Source organism: Oenanthe melanoleuca, chromosome 1 (genome assembly GCF_029582105.1).
Source record: "Oenanthe melanoleuca isolate GR-GAL-2019-014 chromosome 1, OMel1.0, whole genome shotgun sequence".
Taxonomy (NCBI): domain Eukaryota; kingdom Metazoa; phylum Chordata; class Aves; order Passeriformes; family Muscicapidae; genus Oenanthe; species Oenanthe melanoleuca.
In genome coordinates this window covers 106887736-106914864 of record NC_079333.1, presented here as the reverse complement: position 1 = coordinate 106914864, position 27129 = coordinate 106887736, and the positions used below count along the sequence as shown (strand labels likewise).

The 27129-nt window shown below is 46.6% G+C and overlaps 1 protein-coding gene across 1 annotated transcript; it reads right to left on the bottom strand.

Annotated features, from left to right (window-relative positions):
• Nucleotides 1-1756: 1756 nt before the first annotated feature.
• LOC130260205 (cystathionine beta-synthase-like protein) lies at nt 1757-27129 on the bottom strand. Its single transcript, XM_056505398.1, has 17 exons — nt 26953-27129; nt 21374-21504; nt 20415-20626; nt 19417-19523; nt 18570-18704; nt 16073-16152; nt 15500-15634; nt 14918-14987; nt 13282-13373; nt 12374-12499; nt 11580-11664; nt 11307-11412; nt 10499-10573; nt 9672-9806; nt 8671-8779; nt 5999-6083; nt 1757-4753 (listed from the first exon to the last, which is right to left on the bottom strand). The coding sequence occupies exons 2-17, from the start codon at nt 21413-21415 to the stop codon at nt 4644-4646; spliced, it is 1704 nt and encodes a 567-aa protein (XP_056361373.1). The 5' UTR covers nt 21416-21504; nt 26953-27129; the 3' UTR covers nt 1757-4643.

Genomic DNA, 27129 nt, shown 5'->3' with positions numbered 1-27129 from the left:
TTCAGTGGATCTGAGGAGCTTCCTTTGATGCTCTGTCTGCTCCTGGACCTGTGGGGAGAGTGATGCTGCAGAGACATCCAGGGAGGAGCAGAGCTGCTGGCTTCTCCTGGAAGGAGCACAAGGCATGGCAGCACCAAACACACCATGTTTGCCACCCTGCCCAGGTCAGAAGGATGACCTGGGTGTCCTGCTTGTCCCATGGGGCAGATCAGCTCCTTCCTGTGTCCTGCTGCAGCCAGAAGGGGCTTGCTGTGATCAGGGCATTGCCTGCTCTCCAGCTTCCCCACGGTGAAGGGATGGATACAGCTTTGAAGCATGAAGAAGGAAGAAGAAAACAGAAAGAGACAACTCCCAAAATCCTCCATCTTGTCCCATACATGTTACTATATTCTAAACACCCCAAATTCAAAACCCTTCACCATGTGAAATCACACACTTCTATTTAACTACACACCCATGATTTTAACTCCATCACCCAAATCTGGAAGCCTCTCCACGGCCCCATGTCAACAGCAGGGTTATCCAGGGGGTCAGTGCCAGAAAGCACAGAAAGCTCAAAACCCCCAGGCTCTAGAATTCCAGCAGCCAGGTGAAATAAATGGGTGTTCATCACACCAGGGACATGCCGTGTCTGTGGCAGGGAAGACAGGCCCAGCTGGCTGCCACTGGAGGAGGCACTGACCTCCCCCAGCCTGGGATTTGGCAGGTGTGGGAGAAGCCATGGCAGATTTTTAACTCCTGGAAGAGCAGGGCAAACAGCACTTGGCTTTTCCTCTGCCTAAAGTGGATGTTTCCCCAGGACAGGTGGCAGTGAGCTGGCTGCTCTTAGTCCCTCCACGAGTCGCGGCCTGTGGGCTCGGCCCTCACCCGCCATCTCCAGCACGTGACAAAGGGTAGCAGCACTTCCAGCAGCAACACGAGTCTGGGTTGGTGGTTGTGCCTTGTTTCTTTTTTTTTCCCTTCCCCAAAGGGAATTTATGGCTTTCATAAGGCAGCTCTCTGGACTGAAGTCCTCCCTTTATCTGCAGAGCCAGCACAGCTGATTGTACCCAGTAATTTTCCTGCTGGTGACCCACGAGGAGGGGCAGCTGCTCAGCTGGGGACAGCTCAGTCCCAGGGCTGTCACCTAGCTGTGACTCAGCTGTCAGGAGGTCCTGCAGAAACGGGGTTTGGGCAGTGCCCTGCTCTCAGCTCCAGCCTGGGGCTGCTGCTGAGGTGCTGGGCAGCCCTGAGCTCTCACAGCTGCTCTGGCTGAAGGCAGAAGGTTCAGAGCCTCATGTTCCTCACCAGGGCATTGCTGAACCTGTCCAGCTCCCTGCTCAGCCTGCTGCAAGTGGAACTTGATCCCTCCTGCTTCCTGCAGCTCTCTGTGCTGGGGTAGCCTTTGGCCTTTTGCTGGAATGGTCTCTCCATGCACACAAGTGATGCCTGCTGCCCTCAGGGCCCCTTTCTGGGGCTGCCAAAAGGGAATGGCAGCATTTTGGGTATCACATGGGAAGGATGAGCAAGATGAAGCCACCCCAAGCTGGATCAGGGGTGAGAAGATGAAGCTGGACAGAGCTCTGGGTGTGGGGAGGTACCTGAACACCCAGAGGAGAGCAAGGAGCCTGTGCTGGCAGGACTGGCTGTGTGAGACATGGAGGGAACTGCAGAGTCCCACAGCCCTCACACTGACAGCCAGGGGTCTTCTGCACAAATTTCCTACAGTCTAACACACCTACAGGCTTGAACTGGCATTAAAAAAACAACCCAGAGCCATTCTGCAACCAAACAGCTTTTATTGAACCCTTTGTATGGTACATCTGTGAACATCTTTTATTGAACTCTTTGTGTTGTACACTTCTGAACATGTTTTATTGAACTCTTTGTATTGTACACTGGTGAACAACTTTTATTGAACTCTTTGTATGGCACATTTGTGAACATCTTTTATTGAACTCTTTGTATTGTACATTTGTGAACATGTTTTATTGAGCTCTTTGTATGGTACATTTGTGAACATCTGTGCAATAAATACAGCTTGTAGTGATGATTTTTCCCAGCTCCTTGAAGCATAAGAAGTTTTCCCTTTCCATTAGTTGACACTACAGAATAAGAAAAGCTGTTGGATGAGGGGCAATGACAGGAAACTTCTGACACTGAGCCTGATGTGAGATTTATAACAGCAAGCAGAAGTGCTCAGAAATGAGCTTGGTGGGCAGATGAGACTGGTCTGGCTGCTCAGAGGAACCAGCCAGAGTTCTGGAGCCAGCCACAGCTTGTACAAGAAATGGGAAATAACATTGGACATGACAATGTGAAAATGAACCTGGTAACTGCTTGTACAAAATACTGTACAGATTTTACTGAACAGCTGTCTTCAGGTGAGAAATTAAAAAGCATTTTTGCAGAGCCAACATTAGGACTGATAATCTCTTACAGTGACGAACAAATGCAGCATAAATTGTTGATAAAAATATCCTTGTGCAAAAGTTTTCAGGTTTAGTCAGCGCTTGCATAAGCAGCAAAGGTAAACAGAAGATGCAGGCACTCACTTCAGAAAAAAAAATAGAGTTCTGTTCAGGCTCTGGCCTTCAGGTAAAAGACTGAACAAACTTTCTTGGTCTTCAGAGCATTTGGAACAAAGATAAGCCCAGTTTAATCAGCCCTACCACAGCTAACCAGGAGCAGGCCAGCAATGAGGGTCTCAGACATGCAAAAAAGCATCACACTTAAAAGCTTTTGCAGAGGAACTTCAGCCCTGCTGGATTCCCTGTCCCTTTCTCTTTGCTGCCCTCATCCCTGCCATGGGAAAGAGCTCTGGAAAGTTCTTCAGCTGTGCAGCAAATCCATTTATTTGCCCAGTTCCTCTGGTCTCACCAAGTTGCTGCTGTGGATAAGAAAGGTCTTTTCCTCCCTGTGCCAGTGCAGAACAGGAGACAGCTCCTGTTATAGCAAATCCCAGGGGAGCAGGTGAATTTCTTTGGATCCTTTGGCTTACTTGGAATGTTTTAGATTCCCATCCTGTGTTCCTACCATTTCTAACCACCTTCTATGTCTCAGCCCACAATACTGTTTTCCTGGCACGACAGGGATTAATGTATGAAAAGTGAAATAAAAAAAATATTCAAATCTTTACACTTCTTTATAGCTGACTAATTTGCTGCCCCACCTTTAACTCCTCTCTTGTGCTGCTCTGAAAATAACTTTGGGAACCTCCTCCTACCATTTTCACATTTTTTGCTGAATTCAGTTAGGTCAGGACATGGAGCTTTTACAAGGGAAAAGGACAAACCTCATCTGCTCAAGCACCTCCCTCCCTGCTGCTGTCAGTGAAGATCAGATGGAAAATGGGGGAAAACAAAGATCAGATAAAAGCCAGTAAAGTAAATATCCAAAGTAATGCCAAAATCTAGCAGCAGTGACATCTACAATGGCAGAAAGAAATTAATCACCCTTCAGAACAATTCATTTACTACTGAAGTTGTGCATTTTTAGATTTATGGTAGTTTTTCCCCAGAGCCTTGGGGAAAGTTAAAATCTTAAAGAAAGACTTTAAAATCTTAAATCTTGAAGAAGTGAATGAATTTAATGGCTAACCACAGTTTAAGGCAAGGATGGGTCACTTTCCTTCAGCAATAATCTGAAAGGGCTTTTTCAGATTATGAAAAATCTCAATGCAGGGCTTTTCTCCTGCAATAAGGCACTATAGGGTAGGAGTGCCTGAACAAGGCTTGGAAGAGTTCACAGCTCTTGACAGATAAGCCTTGGCTCTTCTGAAACAGGCACAAAAAGGCACTCTGAGATAAACAAGAGGGTGGGGAGGGAAGAGGAAGGTAATGGATGAAACAGAATTATTTTAAAAACTTTCAGGCAAGATGCTTCATCTTACCTTTTAAATCTTTCCACTGTGTTTATCAGGATACTGTTGGGGAGAAAAATAGGTCTGTCATGGCAGGAAAAGCTGGTGCACTGTGTAAAACAGTGTCACTGGTTTATGTTTGTCACTTCACTGCCTTGCTTCTGCTCAAACCAGCTTTTCCCCAGAGCAGATGGTTGGAGCAAGTCTCAGCTTCAGGATTTTCTCTAGTTTTACAATTATGCCACCAAAAGGGAAATCCTCCTTTCTTCTACCCATACCTCAGTCCAAATTTTGTCTCCACACAGGTAATATCTAACTTAACACCCCTGAATGGAGGGGAAAAAAAATCCAGAACTTTCCAGAGCTCTCTTGGGCCTCTACTTCAGTAACTCTATTTCAATATGATGATTCTGAAACATTTTGGAAAGCCAGCCTTCAGACATAACAAGTAAGGAACAAACCAGTTAATTTAGGCAACACTTTCTACATATACATATATATAGGTAAAAAAATAAATTGTCTTGATAAGAAATACTGCTTAACCTGATTAAGAAACAAGTCCCAGAAGCTGGGCAATACAGTAAGACACATTGGCTGGATAGCTGATAACAGGATAGCAAACTTATTTTCGGAATTAAAAAAAAATGAAAATGAACAAACAAACAAACAAACAAACAAACAAAAAAAAAAAAAAAAAAAAACAAAAAGAAAAAAGAAAAAAACAGCATTCTACTTAAGACCTAGACCTGATTCTTTGTTTGAGACTGGAAGAGGCTGAAGGGCTCCAGGCTGCTGCCTGGCTTTAGTTGGATTTCCTCTCCCGCTCCCGCGCGGTCACGAAGTTCAGGAGGTCGATGGCTGTGACGATGCCAAACACCATCTGCCTCTTGCTGGAGGAGCCATCTGTGTGATCTGCACAGAGAAAAAAAGGCAGCTCTGGCTCCAGGAGGCACAAACACACCCTCCCCTGCTTGGTTTGTGAAATGGGGGGCTGAGCCAGCTCCACCAGCCTGGGGCTGTTTATTGTTCCTGGCACACAAGGGACAGGGATTTTCAGCTCAGAAAAGCTCCTCATCAAAGGGGACACTGAAACTTTAGGGAAGGAAGGATAAGGATACACTGGATTTCTTTTTGTTGACACAAGAATTCAAACCAGGCCCTCTGGTTATAAAGTGTATTTTCCTCAAGCATTAGTTACTTGAAACAGCTCAAGTGGCATTGCCCCACTGGAACCAGGGGCCACTGGAATGGCCCACTGGAACCACATTTTGAGGAGGAAATGTGGCACAACCATCTTCCTGTATCCCTGTCAAATACAGAATCAGTATAAAAAACTACAATACCCCATTTATATCCAAAAAACATACTAACAACCATTGAATCTTTGCTGCATTGACAGCACAGGTTCAAGAGATTTTCTCATTGTGAGCCTAAGCCTTGACCTGGGAACCAAGTGGCCACATGACCTCTGGCCCTTTATCAATTGTCTAAATTCCTAAAGTCTGCCTGTACTGAGATGTTAGATCTACTTCTGTACTCAGTTTTTTCAATCAGCTGGACTGTCCTGGGCTTTTTGTTTAATCTCTGTTTCACTGCAAGCTTCCAGTGAGATTCCAGTTTTACAAATAGTCAGCTCAGAGCCAAGAGCACATCCTTATGGACATTATCAGGAACAGCCCCAAATTTGATGGCTCTTCTTCCAGTTACAGTTGAGAAGCTAAAGATAAATTTATCTGGCACAACTTAGTATTGTTTTGACTCTCATTTCTCAGTGTTTGTAACTTTGCAAAGCTGTCTGCTGTTAGGAATATTAAACAGGAAAAAATATTATTCACATATAATAGTGATATACCCCAGTTAGAAGATTTATTTAGTCTTACTAATCCTGGAATGGTTTGGGTTGGAAGGGACCCTAAAATCATCTTGTTCCACCCCTGCCACAGGCAGGGACACCTTCCACTAGACCAGGTTGCTCCAAGCCCTGTCCAGCCTGGCCCTGAACACTTCCAGGGATGGAAATTAGACTTAGTAACACAAATTTAGACACAGAATGAGGATTTTGCTTCTTCAGAGCTCACTCCACACATTCACACTCTCATTTGCTCCTTGCTACCACTCAAAGGTTTGCTCTCACAAGGTGCAGTGCTTTGTACTCACATTGAATTTGTTCATGAACCACCAGAGCAAAGTGGTCAATTTCCAGGATGTGAGAGAGCTTCCCCAGGTTGTCTTTCAGGTTAATCTGAGGAGAGAGTTTACAAAACTTGAATAAAACAGTCCTTTCTGTATTTAGTAGTAAATAGCCCACACACACTTCACACAGAACTAAAATCAATTCATCAGCATTTGTGCACTGCTCCCACCTGAAGCACTAGAAAACAACAAACAAGGCCAACTTAAAAGAGCAGTTTTCTTTGTTTGTAATTTCCAAAGAAATGAAGCACTGCATGAAGTTATTCCTTCTGGTTCTGTAAACGAATATAATGTAAATATATATTAATATATATTTAGAGAAATATTTATATATTTTAATATATATTAATATATAATTATATTAATATATAATAAATTCTGTAAATGAATATAATGAAGATCTGAAAAATACTAATAATCAAAGAAGGTCAAGTGTTCCATGCATCTCAACAAAAGAAGTTACCATAAAAGTCTCTGTATTACTGATTTTATTCTAAAATGAATGAAAGAGTGAATGAATCTGGCTACAAATCATTGTAGAAGTGAATATGATCTGCAAAGGCAGAAAAGCCCAAACAAACCAAAAACAAAACCAAGGGTGAATGATTGCTCAGCTAACACTGAGTTCTGGTGCAAATCCAGGAACTGAGATTTAACAATTTTTTTTTTTTTTTTGGTGAAGTTCAACTTTGCTGAGACTGAACAAGAAAGCACCCTGTGTCAACTCTGAAAAAATACAGACATTTCCAAAACACTTCAGCAATCACCTGCTGCAATCATTTAAAAAAATTAAACTATTAAAAAACTGTTCAAACATGAGTTAACAGATGAAGCAGCAGCCACTGCTCCATTAACCAGGTGACTCTCCCCAGCACCCCCCACCTGACACTTTTATTAAAGGAATTCACAGCCAAGCAGAGTCTTGCACTGCAGCTTCAAAAAGCCTCTCTGTGAGAAATAAATGCCACACATGAAGAGTTGGGCTGCACTGGAACATGGAGCTCTGTGGTCACACTGGGAGCCAGAGGGTTCCCAGCAGCCTGTGTTCAAACTTGGGGGCTAGGAAGAGAAGGAGGTGGGAAATCTGGATCTGCTGCCACATGGAGTCACCCACCAGTCCCAAACCTGTCCTCAGGGACTGGGCAGGCTGCAGACAACCAGGACAAGCAGCCCCTTGGCAGCCTGGGACAACCATGAAGGAATAAAATCTAAAAATAAATGCCTAAAGATGCTCAGTGGAAATTTAACAGAATCCCCACTGAGTTTTCACCTCCTCAATCAAGCTTCTCAAACATTTTACCCATGGGTTTTCCCACATTTAGGTTTGTTTTTAATCTTACTAGGTCTCTAGGCAGTGAGTACTACTCTACACATGACTAGGAACCCAAACAACTGAACTAACATCTGACTCTACAAGGATGGCTCCTCTCTCCACATTTGGGTTGGCAAATTATCCTGTGACTGGTGTTTCAAATCCCCAGAGCACAACTGTACCAGGGACTTCCAAAAAAGCTCTAACCATTCTGCTTCCATTTAAAGAGATTATCATAAAATAATTGTGTTGATCCTACCAAAGCAGGCTACCCATGTTATAAAATCACAGAATGTTTGGGGTGGAAGGGACCTCAAGGATCACCCAGTTCCAACCTCCTGCCATGGGCAGAGACACCTTTCACTATCTCAGGCTGCTCAGAGCCCCATCCAGCCTGGCCTTGAGCACTTCCATGGATGGGAAATCCACAACCCCTCTGAGCAACCTAAGAAAGCCAAAAGATCCATCTAAAATGTACCTTTGCCCTGATTTACAGCCTAAGCCTCTTGATGCAGGTTGTGGTATCCCATGTAGGATATCAGAAGTGATTTTGGTGACACAGATGATTCATTTTCCCAGTTTCACTCATAAACAAGCCAAATCAGCTTGACTAGAGTGGTAACAGAAGCAAAATCCACAGTGCTTCTGAGTTATTCCAGAAGAATGTTTCTGTGGTGCATTCCACCACTTTTCTCCATTAACCCATCAATTCAAATGGAAAATAACCATTTCTAGTTAACATGTCAGCAGTACCACAGCTTGTGTCACTCCCCTTCCAGCCTCCAGCAAGAAAATACCAGAAATAAAGGGAAAAGAAATGGTTAAGCTGTCCTGTACTAAAGAAGCCTTCAAGCTGCCCATGGCAAGAGCCACAACCTCAGAAGTGCAGAGACTTGGCTGATGCAGCCAACACCAGAGCAGCCACAGAACCCATCACACACCACCAGCCCCAGAAACTCCCAAGGTGTCCAAGGGAGGGAGAACACGAACCAAGCAGTTGTGTTACGCACCACACTTCCCCAGGATGCTGGATCATCTGTCTGGGGAGGAAAAAATAAATTTACATTTGTCCATGAAGAACCTTGGGTGGCTCACAGGGTGAACAGAAACATTAAACACACTTCCAGAACACAGCACTCAATCCACTTTGGGATGGTGTTGGAACTTGAATCCTGATGAAAACTAAGTCAAGCATTCCATGTTTTTGAAAGAAAATTCAGTAACAGCTGCTGGCATGGTCCCAGGTAAACCTCACCCAGTGTTAGCACATCTTCTCTGGTACTTGCAACCAGAGAACCAGGAGCTGCAGAATATAACTGCCTACCTGTTGAAATTGCTTGTAGATTACTTTTCTGACTTCATCAGAAGGTTTAACTTTCCCAACAAGCAGTGAGGAAAGCATGTTACCCAGGGTAACCATGCCCAGAATCACCCTGGGGAAGGAGAGACAAGACAGGGATAAACAACACAAAAGCCTCAGGTGCTCCTGTAGAACAAAGCATCCACTCTGAGCCAGCCTGGAGGAGTCAGCTCAGCTGCTTCATGGTAATAAAGCAGCATCATTGATGGCATACTTGGGTTCAGTGTGTTCTCAGGGGCTCTGGAGGCTCACACACCAGGCAGCAGTGCTGCAGGTCCCTCTGAGCACCAGGACCTTTTCACCTCTGCTCCTTGCAACTGCAGAGAGCTACCTGCAATCCCAGAGAGCTTTTGGAAAGCACAAACTATTTCATTTTTTCACACTCTCATCTGTCCTTTTGACAGGTGTGACAGCCAGAGACAAGCTCACCCCAGTTTGGCTCATTTCTCCTCTCCCTGTGAGGGTCTACAACAATTCATGCACAACTGAGCAACTCTCCAGCCTGTCTGCAGGAGACCTGCAGGGTGATAAGGCACATTCCAGCTTGCTGGGGACACCCTGGTTTACAGGGGTCACTGCAGCACTGCAGTGTGCACAGTGTGCTGAAGAAACTCAAAAAGCTCTGATAGAGGTGAGCACGTTTGGGGTTGGTTGCTTTAAATATTAATTTTTGCTTTTTTTTAAGTAAAACTGGCATCATTAAAAGAAATTAAATTATCCTGCAGAGACAAAATAAGTAAGCATATCATAATAATCATTAGAATCACGAGAATGGCAGGACAATCCTGGCATGAAAACACAAACCCCAGCATTGGTGTGTTCAAGGCAACATTTCTGAACAGCATTAATAAATGAAAAAGGATGAGTGAGCAGACATTGTATGTCCAGCAAGCACTTAAAAGGCATCCCTGAGGAGCTGCTGAGAGAAGTGATACTTATGGATAGAGTGATATATGTGGACATACCCAGATTCATCAACAACTGGTACCTGGTCGAATCCCTTCTCCCGGAGAATTTCCACAGTCTTGGCACAGGTAACAGTTGGAAGCACAGTCAGGGGGGCAGAGAGGCTCAGCTCCTGAATGCTGATGTTCCACCACCTGGGGATGCAATCAAGAACAAACCCATGCAAGCCTTATGGAGAGCACAGAACCATCCCTCATGCACAGTGGCTCCAGCAGCTCAGGAACGACCAAAGGCTGCAAGGAAGAGTCAGGATTCAGCCTGAGAGTCAATAAAGCCTCAGGGCTCTCAGGTGTTACTCACAATATCAGAAAGCCACTGAAATGTGAGAAGGCTTGAAAATCAAAACCCTTTTTTCTCATTTCACCTGCTTTCTGTGATTACAGATAGTCAGTGGAGAGCACTAATCTGCCCAATTTCATTGCTCATCTCACACAGAAAATTTTGTGCACCTACTCAAAGACCCATCTGTATTTGCAGTCATTATAGGGAACACTTTAGGGAAGATTCCCTTCCACCTATGCAGACTTGGAGTGCTTTGCACTCAAGAATTCTGATTTTGAAAGGATTCTCTGCATATTTCCTTTGTTTTTAATTCCAGATGTAACACTTTTCATTAAAAAAACCAAACATTAAGTACCAAATTTTCTTCTCAAGGAAGGATGTCAACTAATGAAAGCAGACTTGATTAATATCTGCAATTATACATCAAGACAATAGCATGGAAGATCAAAGGAGAGGTGTAAATTGAAATGAGCTTTAAATTAGCAACTGCCATAAACTTGATTGAATAGACTGATGGAAATCCAAATGGATCTGACAGGCTTACCAAGGTTTGTTGCCAAGGTCTTCTTCTTTCATGAACCCTTTCTGAATCATCCATTTGTCACTCAAGAACTTGGACCTGCAGAAGTGAAAAGCTCATTAGCAGGGGTTGAACATCTGACAGCAAACAGAGGTTTTGAACAAAACTGCTCACAGCTCCCTGTCACCAACAGCTGAAGTGTAATTGCAAATAACCATCATTTGCCATCCAAGCTGAGCAGCCAGGGACATGGAGAAGAAATACTCATGGAGGAAAAAGGAATCCCATAGGAAACAAAGCTCCAACTGCATCAGCCCCTTGCAATATCACAGAGACATAGCCTGGAATGGAGATGTGTCTGTCTGCAGCTTCTGTTTGTCCAATATTGAGCTGGATGCAACGTGGGTCAGGAAACTCAGCTAAAAATGCCATGTTTTGGGGTATGTTTCAATGTGATTGGAGAAAAGCTTCTCAGCACAGCTCAAAGCCCTGGCACTTCCACCTGCAAACTCACCCTGAGTGTGGCTGCTGCTGCTGCAGGGCTGCTGGATCCTGGAAGGGCACAGGAACCCTCTCAGGAATGGGATAACCCACAAATCATACAGAGAATGCAAGGCATCTGTTGTGACAAATTATCTCCCACTAGAATAATCATCAGTGATGATTATCTACTGAAACCAGCTCAGCTTTAAAAGGGAAAAGATCCTCCCTGCTCCATGTCAGACCCCTTTTAGACAGCCCCAGAGACATTCCTTGCTGGGATAACTGGGTGTTCCAAGGTCTGAGGCACTCCCTGACCCCTCTCCCAGAGAGAAAAGCAGCAGGTCCTTACATGTAGTTCCTGATGGAGTCAGGGCAGATGACAACACAGCGCTGGCCCTCCTTCAGCTCCCTGGCTGCCTTCACAGCCACAGACATGGCACTGCCCGAGCTGCCACCTGCCAGGACACAGCAGGGCAGGACATCAACCACGGCATGAGGGCCAGCAGGGCAGGGGAGGAGAAAGAACAGAGGATTCCAGAGTGAGGAGGGGAAGGTCTGAAGGGGAAGGAGGTGCCTGTGAGGCTCCCACAGAGGGAGAAAGGCAGAGGGCTCCTGCTCTTACCACACAGCAGCCCCTCCTCGCGGATCATCATCCGAGCCAAGGCAAAGGACTCCTCATCATTGCTCTTGTACCACTGGTCCACTGCCTGCGAGGGGCAGGAGACACAAACAAGGCTCTGTTTAACTGAGGAGGCACAGGGGAAGTGCACAGCCAGTGTGAATTCAGCCCTGGCTCTTTGAGGGAACAGCTGCCCCACGGAGCCCGGGATCTCCGTCCTCCTCCAGCTCCTAGTGGGGCTTTTGCCAAGGTAAGATGATCACACCAGCACTACAGGCTCCTACTGGAACCCTTCTGAGAGCAGGCTGCTGTGAGCCAGCCTCAGACAGCATCAGCTTCCTCCCCTCTTGGAAGGCTTCCCAGGGACACAGGCTCAGCTCAGGACACTGAGCCACTTTGTCCAGGAGGGGCTGGGATGCTCTGCTGGAAGGTTTTGTTTTGTTTTTTTGTGATTGCCAAGTTGGTGTTCTTTGTTATGTCTGTTTTATTTTTATTGTATGTGTTTCATTACTGTTTTTTTCAGGTGTGTTGTGGGTTTTTCAAAACAAAAGTGTGTTTTGTAGGAAAATCTATTTACCTACTCACAGCATTTTGACCTGGCATTGTAAAACTAATGTGGCCAGTTCAGAAACCTTTCAAGGGCTGTTTATGCTGAAGGAAAGAACAGGAATAGTTCTGTCTGCTAGCCCTTCCATTTCAGCTCAAAGAAATACTTCCCCAAGTTTTCCTCTGCCTTTAACCTCACTCCTGTATCCCAGCAGAGGGCAAAGGGCAGCAAAGGAAGCAGTGTGACTTACAGATCTATCCAGCACTGTGGGGACAAAATCATAGCCAATTCCTTCCACTTCATACATTGTCTTGTCAGTCTTGTTCAGCTCTTCCGGTTCAGCAAGGATGGAGCCTTCAGGATCCACACCTATGACCTGGAGAAGCAGTTTCCACTCAGGTCACCAAGCCACAGAGCCCCTGTGAGCACTGGCCTTGTCACAGCTGCTGGTGGCACACAGCCAAGTGACAGCAACCTGCTCTCCTGTTCACTTCCCCCTGGCCACATTCACCTCCCCTGGGAGCAAAATGCTTTGCTGCTTCTGGCCCCCCTGGAAACCCATCCCACCTCCTCAGGCTGTGGACACTGATGGCACCACTTGGGTTTTGCTTGGTTGAAAGAGAAAACAGGGTTTTCCTGAGACAAAGCTGTCCTCATTCACATGCCAGGCATCATTACAGACAACTCATTTTGTGCCAAGTGCATGCAGATCAGTTTTATTTTCTTTACAGCTCCCTGCCTGTGTAGGAAAATTCTCACCAGTGAAGCAGGATACCCAAGTTCTGTGAGGAAATCCAACACATCCCACAGGAAAAACACACAGGTTGGTGTGTCAGAGACAATTCCACTGGGCAAAACCTCAGCAGCTCCAGAGCAGCTGGGGAAGGCACAGCCAGGGAGGGAACTCAACACAGCAGAGAAGGAACTTTCCCATGGAGGGATCTGAGGGTCAGTGCTCATCTGCTGAGCCAAACTGAACTCTGGTCACCAGTGGGACCAGAGCACAATGATTTCAGACACTCTGAAAGCCTCTGTGCAGCCAGAACTGCCTTTAAACTGAGAGCACCCCAGAGCTCCCCATGAGACCCAGGGCAGGCTGACAGGGAAGGGAGCAGCTTGAGAAGACACTAAAGATGAAAGAATGGGCTTCTCACTTACTTTGCACCCTGGGCACTTCTCCTTCAGCTTCCTGGAGATGCCAGTGATGGTTCCCCCTGTGCCAGCCGTGGCCACCACCATGTCCACCTTTCCTGTTCAAGGGTGGGGAGAGAAGTGTCAAATCTCCAACAGGGTGGTGGACTGAAAGCTCACTGACACCTAAGGATGGACTTTCTTCAACAAAAATGCACACAGTGGCTGAAAAGGGCAGGGTAGGGCTCTTTGCTTCCAGGAGCTGTTGTGAGATCTGCCTTGAAACCATTGCTCAATCATCATTTTCCCCAACAAGGGTTTTGAAATGTCCAGCCAGAGGCCTGGCAAGGCACCAATCTGTGGCACTTTGGACACAGCTGGAGGTGGCCCACAGAGCTGACAGCTGCAGTTTTCCTGTGACTGTATTTGCTGAGACAGATAATTCATTCTCAGAGTTAAACTGAGCAGCCCATTATGTTTGCTAATTAACTGAGTGAGTGCCAAGAGCATGGGACAGGCATCCCTGGAGAGAAATGTTAACACAACTACTCCCTCATTTTCATGTGAATAAGACTGTTTTGGTCACTAGCACTCAGACTGAGTGTGGATAGGACAGTTCATCCCTGTGCCACCACCTACAGCTTTTCTGGTGCATCCCCACAGCTTTGGTAATTCTAAAAAAATAGATTTTTAAAAGGTCACCAATTTACACACAAAATAAATTGCTTACCAGCCAAAAGTACAACACTCCACCAAGCAGGGCTAACTGAACAGTGCCTGGGCTGTAAGGGGAGGTAAACAGAAACAAGAAGCCTAAATCTGGAACTCATCTGGACTCTCAGTTTGTGGCATGGCAGCTTGTAAGGGTGTACTCACTTTAACTCAAGGTTTGTCCCAGAAAGACAAGCCAAGTTCTCTGAACAGCTAGAGCTTTAGGAGGGAGGAGAACCTTTCATGTGGTCTTCACCTTAATGCAAATTAATTTAACTGCTGATTTTCTGATCAGAGGGGCCAATCAAAACTGCACTGTTTAATGAGGCAGGTCTGGAGCCTGCTGTGTGACTCCCTTCTGTCCCCCATGGAAATGCTGCAGCATGACAGGGAATGTCTCCAACAGCTCCCAAACCAACTCCTGGGCTGAGGAATGAGCCCAGCTGAGGCTCTGTGCCACAGCTCAGCCCCTGCTGTGCTCAGCTGCCCAGAGCCAGAGGCTCCTGCTGGTGGCAGCTGTAACACAGAGCAATTTGTGCTCTAAGTGAAGATGCTTCCAGTCTGGAGTATTTGCTCTGGGAATGGTAAAACACCTATTTCTGCATTTGTGATCAAGAATTACTCTATTCCAGTCTACCTACAGGGGTTTTTTAAGGTAACTTAAACATCACAGCTTTCTTCATCTGCTCAAAGGCAGAGAAGTCTAAAAAACAAAGAATTCTTTAATAGGAAAAAAATCATTATTATGACTTCTGAAACAAGGTTTCTTCTTTAATGGAAAAAAAATCATTATATGGAATAAGGTTAACTCTTTAATGATACACAGCACGTGTTTGGGGTTTGCTTTATCCAAATCCCTGCTTTTCTCATCTGAGGTTTCATTCTCCAAGGACATAACAGTAGGGCACTGGCAGGGGCTCTCTGGAGGGGTTTAGCAGCAGAGCAGACCTACCATCACACTGCTGCAGGATCTCCTCAGCTGTGGTGTCATAGTGGGTCAGGGGGTTGCTGGCATTGCGGTACTAAAGTGAAAGAGAGATCAGAAAATAGATCAGAAATGCAAAAATCACAATTTGAGGGAGCTCAAAAGCATTTCAAACAGTCCCCAAGCCCCACAACACCTAAGCACACTCCCTGCAGAATGTTTCAGTGTATTATCTAGGACTAGGCCTCCTAAGTGACCTAGTTTAAGCACAGCTCTAAGGTGCCAGCACCCTCCCATGCCAAAATCAGTTCTGTCTGTGGGACAGCACTCCCAGCAACATGACCCCTGTGTCCATTCTTCCTCACAGGATTGCCAACTCACTGGAAATAGACACCAGAAGTGCTGTAGTTCTGGTGAACACCAGCTCACTGCTGCTCTCTAGTGACTCTAAAAACTTCCTTCCCTACAATGTGGAGACTGCTCAGCTCCAGCTCCAGATTTGGGGCATCTTCTCTTCCAGAGACACATGGAGAGTGTTGAACAGACAACCCAGAACACCACAGAGCCTCCTCCATGCTACACCTGCACCTCTGACACCTTGGTTCTCACCTGGTCCAGAATGTGTGCATTGGGGATTTCATTCTTCAACCTCCAGGCCACCCCCACGTGAGATTCAGGAGAATCAAACCTGGCTGTAGTTGGGGTCCTCACAATCTCAGCACCCAGAGCTCTCAGGACATCCACCTGCAGCAAATAAAGGTGGTCACAAAACCCTAAAACACCCTCAACAGGCTCCCTTCACACTCAGCCCCAAGGCCAGAATATTTGCAGAATATTCAAAGCATCAGCTCTGTGTTCCTTCACCCTCTGCTGAGTGAGGGACAGCTGACCTGGGCACGGGCAACCACCTCAGTGTGCCAGGCAAACCTCAGCTTGTCTTGACATATTTAAAACAATCATGGGAGTTTTTAAAGTGGCAGTGCTGTGGGGATGGCTCTCAAAGCCATTTTCCACCCATGGCCAGCCTGGATTTCTCTGGGCACTGGCAACAGCCCCTCAGCAGTTCTCCCTGGCCAAAGCCTCCACCTTTGCTGCTGAAGTCCCAGCACCCATCTGCACCAGGAACTTGGTGAGTACAAACACGTTTATCTTTAAATTCCTGAGAAGAGAGGCAGCTCTGACCTTCTCCATGCTCATTTTCTCTGGCATGACGATGATGCAGCGGTATCCCTTCACTGCTGCTGCCAGGGCCAGCCCAATTCCTGCAAGCCAAGCACACAGAGCACTCAGGGAAAGCACAAAACCCACACTGCCAGCTCTGCAGCCCTGCTCCCACCAGGTTTGCACCACTGGCTCCAGTGGAGTGTCTCCAGAGGGCTGGCAAAGGGAATGTTTCTGCCTGTTGGGTTTGCAGGTGCTGATACTGCCTGAGGCTCACAGCCCACAGAAAGTTTAGCCAAGGGTGGGGAAGCTTGATGTGTGCAAACTGCACATCACCTTCCTCCTGTCTCACCCACTTCATTTTTCCAGAAGTAATTTGGGAAAGGAATGTACTTTAAGGCAGAGGAGACTAAAGGAATCACTTCAATTCTGCCAAAAGGTCCACAGAGCCTTTACTGACTCACTTCTGCACAAATCCCTGTTTGCTGAAACTAAGTCCTGTCTAAAAATAAATTATTTAGATGCTGCTGGTGATTGAGGTTCTAATACACTGTGTCAGCTTGCTCCACAGTGTTGGAGACAGAAATCTCATTTCTACTCTGAGTATTTTGACCTCCAGCCTGATTCCTGCCTGCACCAGAAGAGCTGAGCTCAGAAGTGCTGTCCCTGTGGAAGAGAAGCTCCCACCTGCTGTCAGATCCCCTCTGCTGGATAGGCTGAGCTGATGAGGTTCCTGAGAGGTGTGACAGGTCAGGCTGCAGCTCCCCTGCTCTCCTGGGCACCAGCACAGAACCAACACACCCTGCACAGAGACCTGCTTGCTCAAAGCTGGTTCAGTTTTTGTGTGGATTGCATAGGGGAGAGAAAACTCCCCAGCCTAACAATCTTTAACTGTTCCTGTAAGAGAAACATAACTCACACCTCAAACAACTGTAATGTTTAATATATTGGGAAGGGAAAGTTTTCTCAGTATATTATAGATAAATATAGATGCCCAAATACTAATAAGACAGCAGCAGCCTCATTAAAGCCACAGGCTGGAGAGAAGTCACCAGATCTTCCTCATGGTCTGTGATGAAGGAAGGATTTTGAGACCTGAACTCTAATACTTTGCACTTTCTGCTACTGATCTGGAAATGCAGCAAACATTAAAACAGGACTTTGGCTGAGGGAAAACTGGGATGCAGAGAGGATAAAAATATAACACATTAGCTCTCCCATTCAACATACTAAGTAGCACTGGGCAGTAGAGAGCAAAAGCCAATTCTCTCAGGTTATTGTGTGCCCTGCTCTTTGCTCTTATATGACAAAAAAATCAGTTTTCTGAAGCTACTGTCCTGTATCTCCCTCAGTTCTGCCTTTCTGGAGCCTGTGGCAAGGAGAATAATTTATCAGGTACTGACCCAGAGAGAGGGGTGTCATGGTGAGACCTTGGATACTGGAGGAATGAACACACAGGACATTTTCCACCCCATGCCATTGTTCAGGCAGGAGGAACAGCCACACAAAGTTTTCAGCTGCCCTGAATGCCCCCAGACCCCTGCCTCCCCCAGAGCAGCTGCTGAGCAAACACCAACAGATGTGAATTCCCATTTTCTGCTGCAGGCTGGGGAACTGGTCCCAGATCAGCTCATCCCCCAGTGCCTCCAGTAACATCAAATAAAGATCTGCCTGGTCTGTGTCTGTCAGAAAGCAGCAGTGGGTGGAAATCCAGAGAAGAGTTTAGGAACAGGAGCAGACACCTCTCCTGAACACACCAGGCAGGAGAGCAGCTTGTAACTCATCCCATGAACCTCCTCAGAGGAGGCAGTGCATTAGATATTTAACTGTTTCTATTATTTATATTCTTTATTTTATATTTGACTCAAGGGGGAATGTTCCAGGTGTGTAGAGCAGCTTAACACAATTACAGCAGCTCTGACACAGGAGCCCAGTTTACTCCAGCCTGCTCAGACCATCAGATCTCTGCCCTGGCCCCTGACTCAAGGGGATTGTTCCTTCTTCCAGCCCTCTGAGGAGGAAATGTGGGCCCAGATGGGATCTGCTGAAAATCCAGGAATGCAGGGGCTCTGTCAGGCAGTGCTGCAAGGATGGAGCTCATCTCCCATCTCAACTGTATCAGCATGGAAAGGGCTGCTCCTCAAACCTGACAGGAGCCATGGGACTTCCCCAGCAGAAAGAAAGGGGATATCCAGAATCACTCCAGTCTCATGGGTGCTTTTTTCCACAATAATTTCAGACTTGAACTCCTAAGGACTCTTGTGAATCTGGCCTAGCATTTCTTTTCTTTTAAAGCAAAGAGGCTCTGCAATTCAGCAGAACTCCTTCCCACCTGCTCTGGTCAGCACAGGACACTGCAGAATTGTTCCCTGTGTGAGACAGAAGAGGTGCTCCCTGCACCAACACAGGCAGGAGGAAATTCCCTTTTTTCCTTGCACAGGCTGTGATCTCCACCCTGCCTGTTCCAGCAAAGCCACCACAGCATTTCCCCCACAGTTTCCAGCCTCCCCAGCCCTACCTGTGTTGCCAGAGGTTGGCTCTATGATGGTGTCCCCAGGCTTCAGGGTGCCAGCCCTCTCAGCATCCTCCACCATCCTGAGGCTGATGCGATCCTTCACGCTGCCCCCGGCGTTGAAGAACTCACACTTGGCCACTGCAGACACAGCAGAGCAGGGCTGCAAGGGATCCCCAGCTCACCCACCTCCAAACCCATTCCACCAGAGTGGGTTGCTCTAAGCACCCACAACCTGGCCTTAAAATCTGGTCTTGCCCCTTTCCTGGTAAATTCTCCAGCCAAAAAAAGTTCTGATCAAACTGAAGTTTCTCCCCATGCTCAGCCTGCACTTTCACTCCAGCACTCCCAGCATTAATCCCTCCCCCACCTTTCAGGACTCTGATCAGAGCCTCCTAATATCTACAGTATGGTTGGGTTTGAAAACCCAACCAAACAAAAAAAAAAATTCACTGACAGTTTTACCCCTTTAATCATTTTCAGTGATCTTCAGTGATAACTGCAGAGCTGCATTTTGCACACACTGATGAATACTCTGAATAGGAGAATCAGCCAAAAATTTCACACAACTTCTTTAAATTAAAAAAATAATTTTCTATGAAAAACGTTTTTATGTTTTCTACAGAAATGGAAAAGCTGCAGGAATTGTTCTCATGAAGCACAAACTGAAAGATGTTTTAGATGACCAAATCCTAAAAACCCAAAAATTCCAAGGAAAACCAGGAATTTTTCCTCACCATTTGCTGCCAATTACCTGCACTCCTGTGGCCAGGTTATATGACACTACCAACCTGAGCTACCCAAGTTTCTGACACAGTGTTTGTTAGTTTGCTCTCTGCCTGCAGCAACTCACAGAGTTCACACTTGAGCCCAAAGTGCTTCCCAATCTTGTTGATCCGCACCATAGGTGTGTTGCCAACTTTATTCAGGATGTTTGGCAGGATCTTCGGGGGCTCTGGCCTGGTACAAACACAAACAAAGTCAGTGCATCCAACAGCCACACAGCATTTATTGCTTTTTATTTCAGCCAGCTTTCTCCTTTATCAGGCTGGTCATTTTAGCTGTTTTAGTTCAAAGGAATATCCACTGGATACTAACTCACAGCATCAGGTCCTTGATCCAAAACATGGATTAATCAGACCTGGACTGTGAGGCTCTCAGAACTCCAGTGCTCTTGGCACCAACTCTGTTGGGAAATCTTCTAAATAAGCAAAGCAGCTAATAGTTAACAAGGTTATTTATTACAAAGCACATCAGTCTCAACAGGCAATAGCAAAAAGCAATGGCAAATGCAGTGGCTGAAAGCAAGTGGCTAGAAGCCTCAATGGCCAAAAGCATCAACTCCCCCAGTACAAACTCTTATACAGGATTTTTCCAACAAGCTAAGACACAAACTCAGACCACCACTCCTTAACCTATTAGAATTTTAGTTTCTTAGCACACCAGGTTACGTATACAACTACACATACAACCTGTCTTGTTCTATTTAAAAAATGTAAGCAATGTAAGCAATATTCTGTAGCTCTATTATGTCTTAGTCCTGTCTACAACTGTGGGCCTGGAGCCTCTTGCTGAAGATATCAGTGTGTTTTAACCTTCACTAGAACTCAAACTACTACTGTGGCATTTGAAACCTTTCACTTACTAAAAGCATTAGAGCTCACCCTAAAATTTACTAACCTACTTCTACTTAAATGTCTACTTTATGTGTGAGTGGCTTAATTTACTTCAATGCATCCAAAGGCTTTAATACAATCCCTGCACTTCGATTTCCCTCTGAAGAATTCAGAGACCCCTGACTCACTGACTACAACACTGGACTTGTGCTGAAAATCAGCAAGTGATACTTACAGGGTGGTGTGATGGTGGGGGGAGGCAGAGGGGGGTTTGCCAAGCTTCCAGGTGCACTTGCTGGGTGTGTCAGGGCGGATCCACTGCCTCTCCTTCTCTTTAGCCTTGCAGTTCTCAGTGTCCACCCCACCAGAGATAACAAATTTAGCAGGTGCATGAGGGCATGAGTTTGTATCTGGCTTCTTCTGGGAAGGAAGAGTAGGGATTTCATTCTTGGGGGAGGGAGAAGGAAGAGAAAAGAAAGGAAAAAAAAAAAAAAGGAGTTGATGTTTCCATAGTACTGTGAGGATGGGGAAGTGTTTCAGCATCACCTTGATTTGCCAAATCCTTATCACCACCACAAGAATCTTGCACTGCAAGTTCAGGAACAAAAGCTCACCACAGTGCTCTGCACCAAGATAATTTAAACACACATGTGCTCACTGTAACAAGCCTCCACAGATACAAAAACCCCAGGACTATTCTCATGGGAGACACCCCTGCCACGCCAAAAGCTCTCTGAAATAAAACCTCCCCACTCCAAGCAGACTGGAATACAGTAAGGCTGCTTAGTGACTAATTACAAAACTGTGCCAGAAGACTCTGCACTGCTGCTGGTGGCCATAAGGAACTCTTCCAGAAAGGTTTCAACAGCACCTCCCTCCACAGCAGCTCAGAGCCCCATCCAACCTGGCCTTGAAACCTCTTGGTCTTGGCCCTTCTTCTCCAGCCAAAGAGTTCTGATAAAACTGGAAGTCTCCCCTCTTGTCCAGCCTGCACTTTCTCTCCAGCACTCCCAGCATTAATCCCTTTGGTTTATTTTATTTATTTTTATTTTATTTCATTTTTTTATTTATTATTATTGCCTCCACAGAATTTCAGCAAAACAACCCAGGAATCTCCCTGGAAACAGGCAGGGCTCTCCCAGATCCTGGTGATGGAAAGATGGGCAAACAGTGTTCCCAAGGACCTGTGAGTACCTTGGACACAGGAACAGGCCTTTCTGATACAAACTTCTCCATGGCTCCTGGTGGGGGTGGTGGCACAGGAAACTGGATTTTCTCCAGGAGAACGACTGCTGTGGGTCACAAGACTGGAATCCTCTTCAAAGCTGCAGATCACACAAGTTAGAAAAGAAAAAAACAAAAACCAATCAGGAAACTCTCTCACAGGGGCAAAACACACACATCTTTTTCATAGAGAAAAAAAAACAGAAGCTGTAACACTGAAGATGACTTCTATAAACAGGATTAAAAAGAAATGATGCAGCAGAGGAATTGTGCAAGAGTGATGGAAGGTCCCCTGACCTGTCCCTCCTGCATTACCCAATCTTCCCTCTGCCCCATCCTGCACAGCCCAGAGCCAGAAAGTGACCACAAAACCTTCTGCAACTCCAGGAGCTTGAAAGCCACAAAAAGCAATGGGAAATACTTCACAGCAAACACAGCCCTAGAGGCACAAAGGGTGAAAGGGCTTCATGGTGCTGTCCCCAAAACCCTGAACACAACCTTGGAAAAAGGTTTATCCAGGAACAGAGGCCTCTCCACCCTCGAGGAGAGCAAAATCTCACAAGTTCCTCCCCAAAATTCACCAGTGTTGCCTGCACAGCTGCAGTGATGCTGCATGTAACACACAGTCCGTGCCCTCTGGCAGCTTGCTGCTCCCCAAATTAGGAAATACAAAATAGTCTAAAGTTCATTTCTCCTACCAGTAGTTCACAGAGCCTGATTGCTTCTTATCAATTAAAGACAAAACCTGGCTGAAGTCTTGGAAAGCATGAGGGTTTTTTTTTTCCCCTAATATTTTTCTTCATCACTGTTTTGCAACAAGGTTCAGCTCTTTCCATTACTGAATTGTGCTGGAAAGGGGCCCTGGCCTCATCCTCCTTCTGACAGATACACAAAACACATATTTAAAATCTCACAGGGTTGATGGTGAGAAAACAGGAAAAAATCTGGATTACAGCATCATTGACCTTTAGTATTTGATCCTGCAAGTTAACATGGGCCACTGAGCACTGCTGCCTCAGGGACACCAATGCCCTTCCTGCATGCTGGCTGGGAGAAAATGCCTAAAGCATTTAAACTGCTCTCCTCTAGGGGAAAACAAACAAAAACAAACAAAAAAAAACAAACAAACAAAAAAAAAAAAAAAAAAACAAACAAAAAAAAACCAAACAAACCAACAAACAAACAAACAAACAAAAAAAAAAAAAAAACTCTGAAAAGTTCAACTTTCCAGACTAAGACTTGAAATAATTTTCCTTCAAGATAAAAAGATTTCCATGCCAGCAAAATGACACAATTCTATTTAATCAGGTTAATACATGCCCAAAAACCAAAATGGATATAACCTGTCACAGACCATGACCAGGGTTAGAATGAGAGACACCAGTCTGAAAAAAAAAATCTAACACCAGCCTCTCTGCTACCAAAAATCAGCTCACTTCCAGCTCCAGAACAAAGCCCAGCCCTCAATTCTCTTTTTAGGATACTCTGGTTCACAGTCCAGAGTATCAGTGGGTTTTTTTTGTAAAGGAAAAATACTGGAGGAGTTTCAAGGTTTCCTGTGAGGCACATGCTCCCTCAGACAGCTGGCATGAAACCCTGGACACAGACAGTGACTGGCAATATTGACAAAGTCCAGCTAAAAAGGGGGTCTTGCTGCCAAAGGATCAAATAATTTCAAAAAGCAGGAGAAAAGCAGCAAGGGGTTAGAGACAGGAAACTGCAAATTTTGTTCTGCTTCCAGCTTATCATAAAATAGGAGCACAAAACCTTTAAAAGCTTTAAAACACCAGCTCTCAGTGTCTTTCAAGAGTGTTCAAAAGCTGAGATGAAAGAGGGTGTAATTAATTGCAGTAAAAAAAAAAAAAAAAAAAAAAAAGAAAAAAAGAAAATTAAGAGGTTTACAGCATTTGTTCTTTGCAGGAAAGAAATTAATGTGACTCTCAAAAAGCTGCTTTTTGGAGGATTCCCTCTGGACTGGGCAAGGCAATAGCATCTCAATTCCTCTACTGTAGGACAAAAAATTTAGTAGTTTACTAACAGCAAATCCCATTACTTCTTGAACAGCAGAAACTGAGAAAATGCTGTATTTATTGCCCTCAAAGAAGCTGTGAGATTCTCTCATATTTTTATAATGGCAATATTTGATGTTTGATCAAAGCTTCAAAAATGGGGCTTCAACTCTGAACAAAGGAGAGGGACAAAAAGCTAAACAAAAATCCTGTCACCAAATACTAACCTTAAGCAACATAATTAATTGCTTACAGCCCTAGGTGATACAACCTCAGCAAAAATGGACAGAGGTGGTCTAGGATATCCCAAATCCCCACCCTGATCCTCCCTACAGGACCAAAATAATCTTTTTGTCTGGGGAGGCAACTCTGCCTCTGTAGCTGCAGCTGAACACTGCTCAGCAGAGGCCAAGGGAGATAAGCTGCAGGAAGAGCTGTCCATCTTTAGGAAAAAAAAAAAATTCTGTCAGCCTGAATTTAATTTTCCTGTAAAGGGGAACATTCACAAAACTAGTTGGGGGTGTGGGTAGAGTCTAACTAGAAAGGCCTGACTAGCTCCTGCCATTATATCTGCAGATCACACAAGGCAAAGGAAAAAATTAATCAGAAAGACAATTTACAAAGCCAGTTATACCCAAGTGATGAAGGGGACTCAGAGGTATGAGACCCAGAAAGTCTCATGGGCAAGGCTCACAGCCCTGGATCCATCCCCACAGGGAACCCAAGACCTAAACCATTCCTCAGCTCCTGGAGAACAGGACTGGAGGCCAGTGAGTGAAATTAATCCCTGAGCAGCCTGAGCTGAACCCAGTGCACAGATGAGTCGGGAGCTGCAGTCCCCATGTACAGTGTGTGGTATCAGCACTAATGAGCTGTACTATTCAAACATCCATGTGCAACTGCCAAATTAACTGAGTCAGGCCTGGGGCACAGATGAAGCTGCCTAAAAGGCAGGTGGAAAGCTGAATCAGAGGGTGACTGCTCAGGGATGAGATACAGAATTCCATCTTGCTGCAGCCTGAGAAAGGGAAACTTGATGATGTTAAGCAGGTACAGACAAACCACTGCAGAACAGTTGTTCTGCTCAGCCTGAGCACCACAGGGAGCTGTAGGAGCTCTGGAGATCCCCAGATGCAGCAGTACCCATCCAGCCTTTGGAAACACCACAGCTGTAACAGATGAAGGAGAAAGTCAAACATCTGGGCTGGTTTGCTGCTGTGGTTTTCCTGTGAGTGTGTGTGTGTCCTTGCTACTTCCTCAGGAGCAGCCACCCCTCCTGTGTCAGGAGATATCAAGTGACCTGAAGTACCAGGGGAATGAATTAACATCTGGTTCTAGAAAGAAATCCTACAAGAATCCAAAGTCTTATTTCCATTTTCAGGTGAGCACACGCATGTCTTTTTGATAATCATTAAAACCCAGATTGGCCCAAACAGTCATAACTTTCTGAAAGGAAAGGGGCAGCTCTTTAATGCCCTCACCTCTGTAACACTGCAAAGATTAAACTGGCAGCAAAGCAACTTCCACTGCTGTGGCAATTGTTGTTCTAGAAACCAGCCAGGGAGAACAGGGGAGTGTTCAGCTTGCTGTGCCTGCAGCCTCACTCAGGTGTCTGACAGCTCCATTTCCTGAGCTCACTGCAACCCTGCCCATCACAGCCATGAGATAAACCTTCTGAGTGAAGACTGGTGTCTGCAGGAGCACAGAAACATTAGAGAAGAGACTGGAGAATGCTTTATCTGCATTTTCACCTCTTGCAGTCAGAAGCTTTCAGTCTTTCTTTCCCTGCTTCTAGCTCCCCTTCCTTAGCACACAGAGATGAACCAACACTGCAGGAGATTTGCCCAGGGAGAGAAGGATTCCAGGCAGGGTGACAGAGGCTCACAGATTAAACAAATTGCCCAGCACGACAAAAAGAGGGAGCTGCTCTCATTTTTTGGCCAGGTCTGTAAGACAGGCAGAGGCAGAGCACCCTTTCCCCAGCATTATGGTGCCTCCTGCAAGGCTTCACAACTTTTGTTAGCCCAGGGACCTCTGATAAAGGCTGGCAGAGAGCTGGGCAGCAAGGCAGCTTTTGTCTGACGTGTTTTGTGGGAAAGACCAGCTGCCACCACTGTGGCTGCCCCTGTGGAGCTTTCAGCAGGATCAGAGCAGCCACGAGCACAGCTCTGCTGTGTGCCTGATTCCTGTGTGCACACGGATCAGTAGCCAGAGGCCAGCCCATGCCAGCCACCCTGGCAGGCTGCCAGTGCCAGCTCAGTGATGTCCCTGAGCCTGCACAGGACACGGGTCACTCACGACCCTGCTGCCACCTCCCTGGCTCCAGGAAAGCTGGGGAAGTCACACACAGGGGGTATGGCAGGGGACCAAGAGCCACCAGCTAGCACGGGAAAGGATGCAGAGTGCACTGGCACCCAAACCACACTTCACCAGTGGAGATCTAACTACAGGAGAGAACCAGTGCGTTCTGAGCAGGTCCCAGCTCCCCAGGAAATGCCTTTTCTCTCTCACATAAGATCCCCACGTTGCACCTGCCTCCACACTCCGTGTTTTTCCGCATTTCCACAGCGCAAGCGTTGCAGAACACGGAGCTCTCGCCTCAAATCAGCAAACAGACTCCTGGCAAGGGTAAACAGAGTGAGCAACTCTGCTGGAACGGGTCCCAGCACTCCAAAACCTCCGTGGTCAAAGGATTTAGGATTACAGAGATACACACCAGACTAGATACTCAACCAGGAGCAGAAGAATCACTCGTCTTTCAAGTTGTGGCTGGTTCAAGACACTGAGTGCGTTATTAACACTGCTACTGAACAGCTCCCTCAGGTCCTAGTCAAGTTCAGATCCCTCCCAGTTGGGAAGGGGTAATATACGGAAGCAAATGTAAAAAAAGAAGCTTCGTGGTCCAGTGCATCAGCCAGACTTGCCAAAAAAACCTTGCAGGAGAACCTCATGGCGCCCAGGAGAACAATGGGCAACGAGCCAAGACCAGCTGGAGAGGCAGTGCCAAACCCCGAGCAAAACCCAAAAGGCACAACATCCTCTTGTGAGGCTGCAGGAAAAGCAGAGAGCCCATCTGCGCTCCGAGCTCAGCGGAGGCGCTCCCACGCGTGGGACACTCCCGTGTCCCGGGCACCCAGCAGAGCCAGCAGCGCCCGGGGCTCCCCCGACCCGCGGGGTCTCTGCCCGGCGTCACCGAACCGAGCAGAACCCCAGCTGGCACAGCACCACAGAGCGGGTCAGGCTGGGAGGGACCACGGTGCGGCACCTGGTCCAAAGTCCCTGCGCGAGCGGAGCACATGGCACGGGATCGCGCCCAGACGGTTCTGGAATATCTTCACCCAGGGAGACTCCGCAGCGCCTCCGGGCATCCCGCACCCCTCCATCCTCCATCCTCGATCCCCCATCGTCCATCCCCCATCCCCGCGGGGTGCGGGGCACGGCTGCCCGCAGCTCTCTCCCCGCACATCCCGCTCCCGCGGATGATGCAACCTGCGCCCGGCGGGATGCCCGCCCAGCCCCGCGCTACGGCCGCCACCTCACCTGCGCGGTCCGGCTGCTGCCCGGGACACGGCCGCCGTGGGGATGGTGGGGATGGTGACTGTGAGGAGGATGATGAGGATGATGATGATGATGATGGTGAGGATGATGATGAAGGCGCGGAGGATGCGCGGGGTTTAAGAGGAGCCCGCGAGCCGCCGGCCCCGCCCCGCGCCGCGC

Bases quoted from the DNA above. Each gene is read 5' to 3' on its own strand.
- LOC130260205 (XM_056505398.1), bottom strand. From the start codon at position 21,415: ATGGAGAAGTTTGTATCAGAAAGGCCTGTTCCTGTGTCCAAG. The intron at 16,153-18,569 runs GTAGGGCTGGGG...CTTGGCTTGCAG, and splicing joins GCCAACCTCTGGCAACACAG to GAATTGGGCTGGCCCTGGCA. The intron at 8,780-9,671 runs GTATGTCCACAT...CTCCTTCCCCAG, and splicing joins CCAGTTGTTGATGAATCTGG to GGTGATTCTGGGCATGGTTA.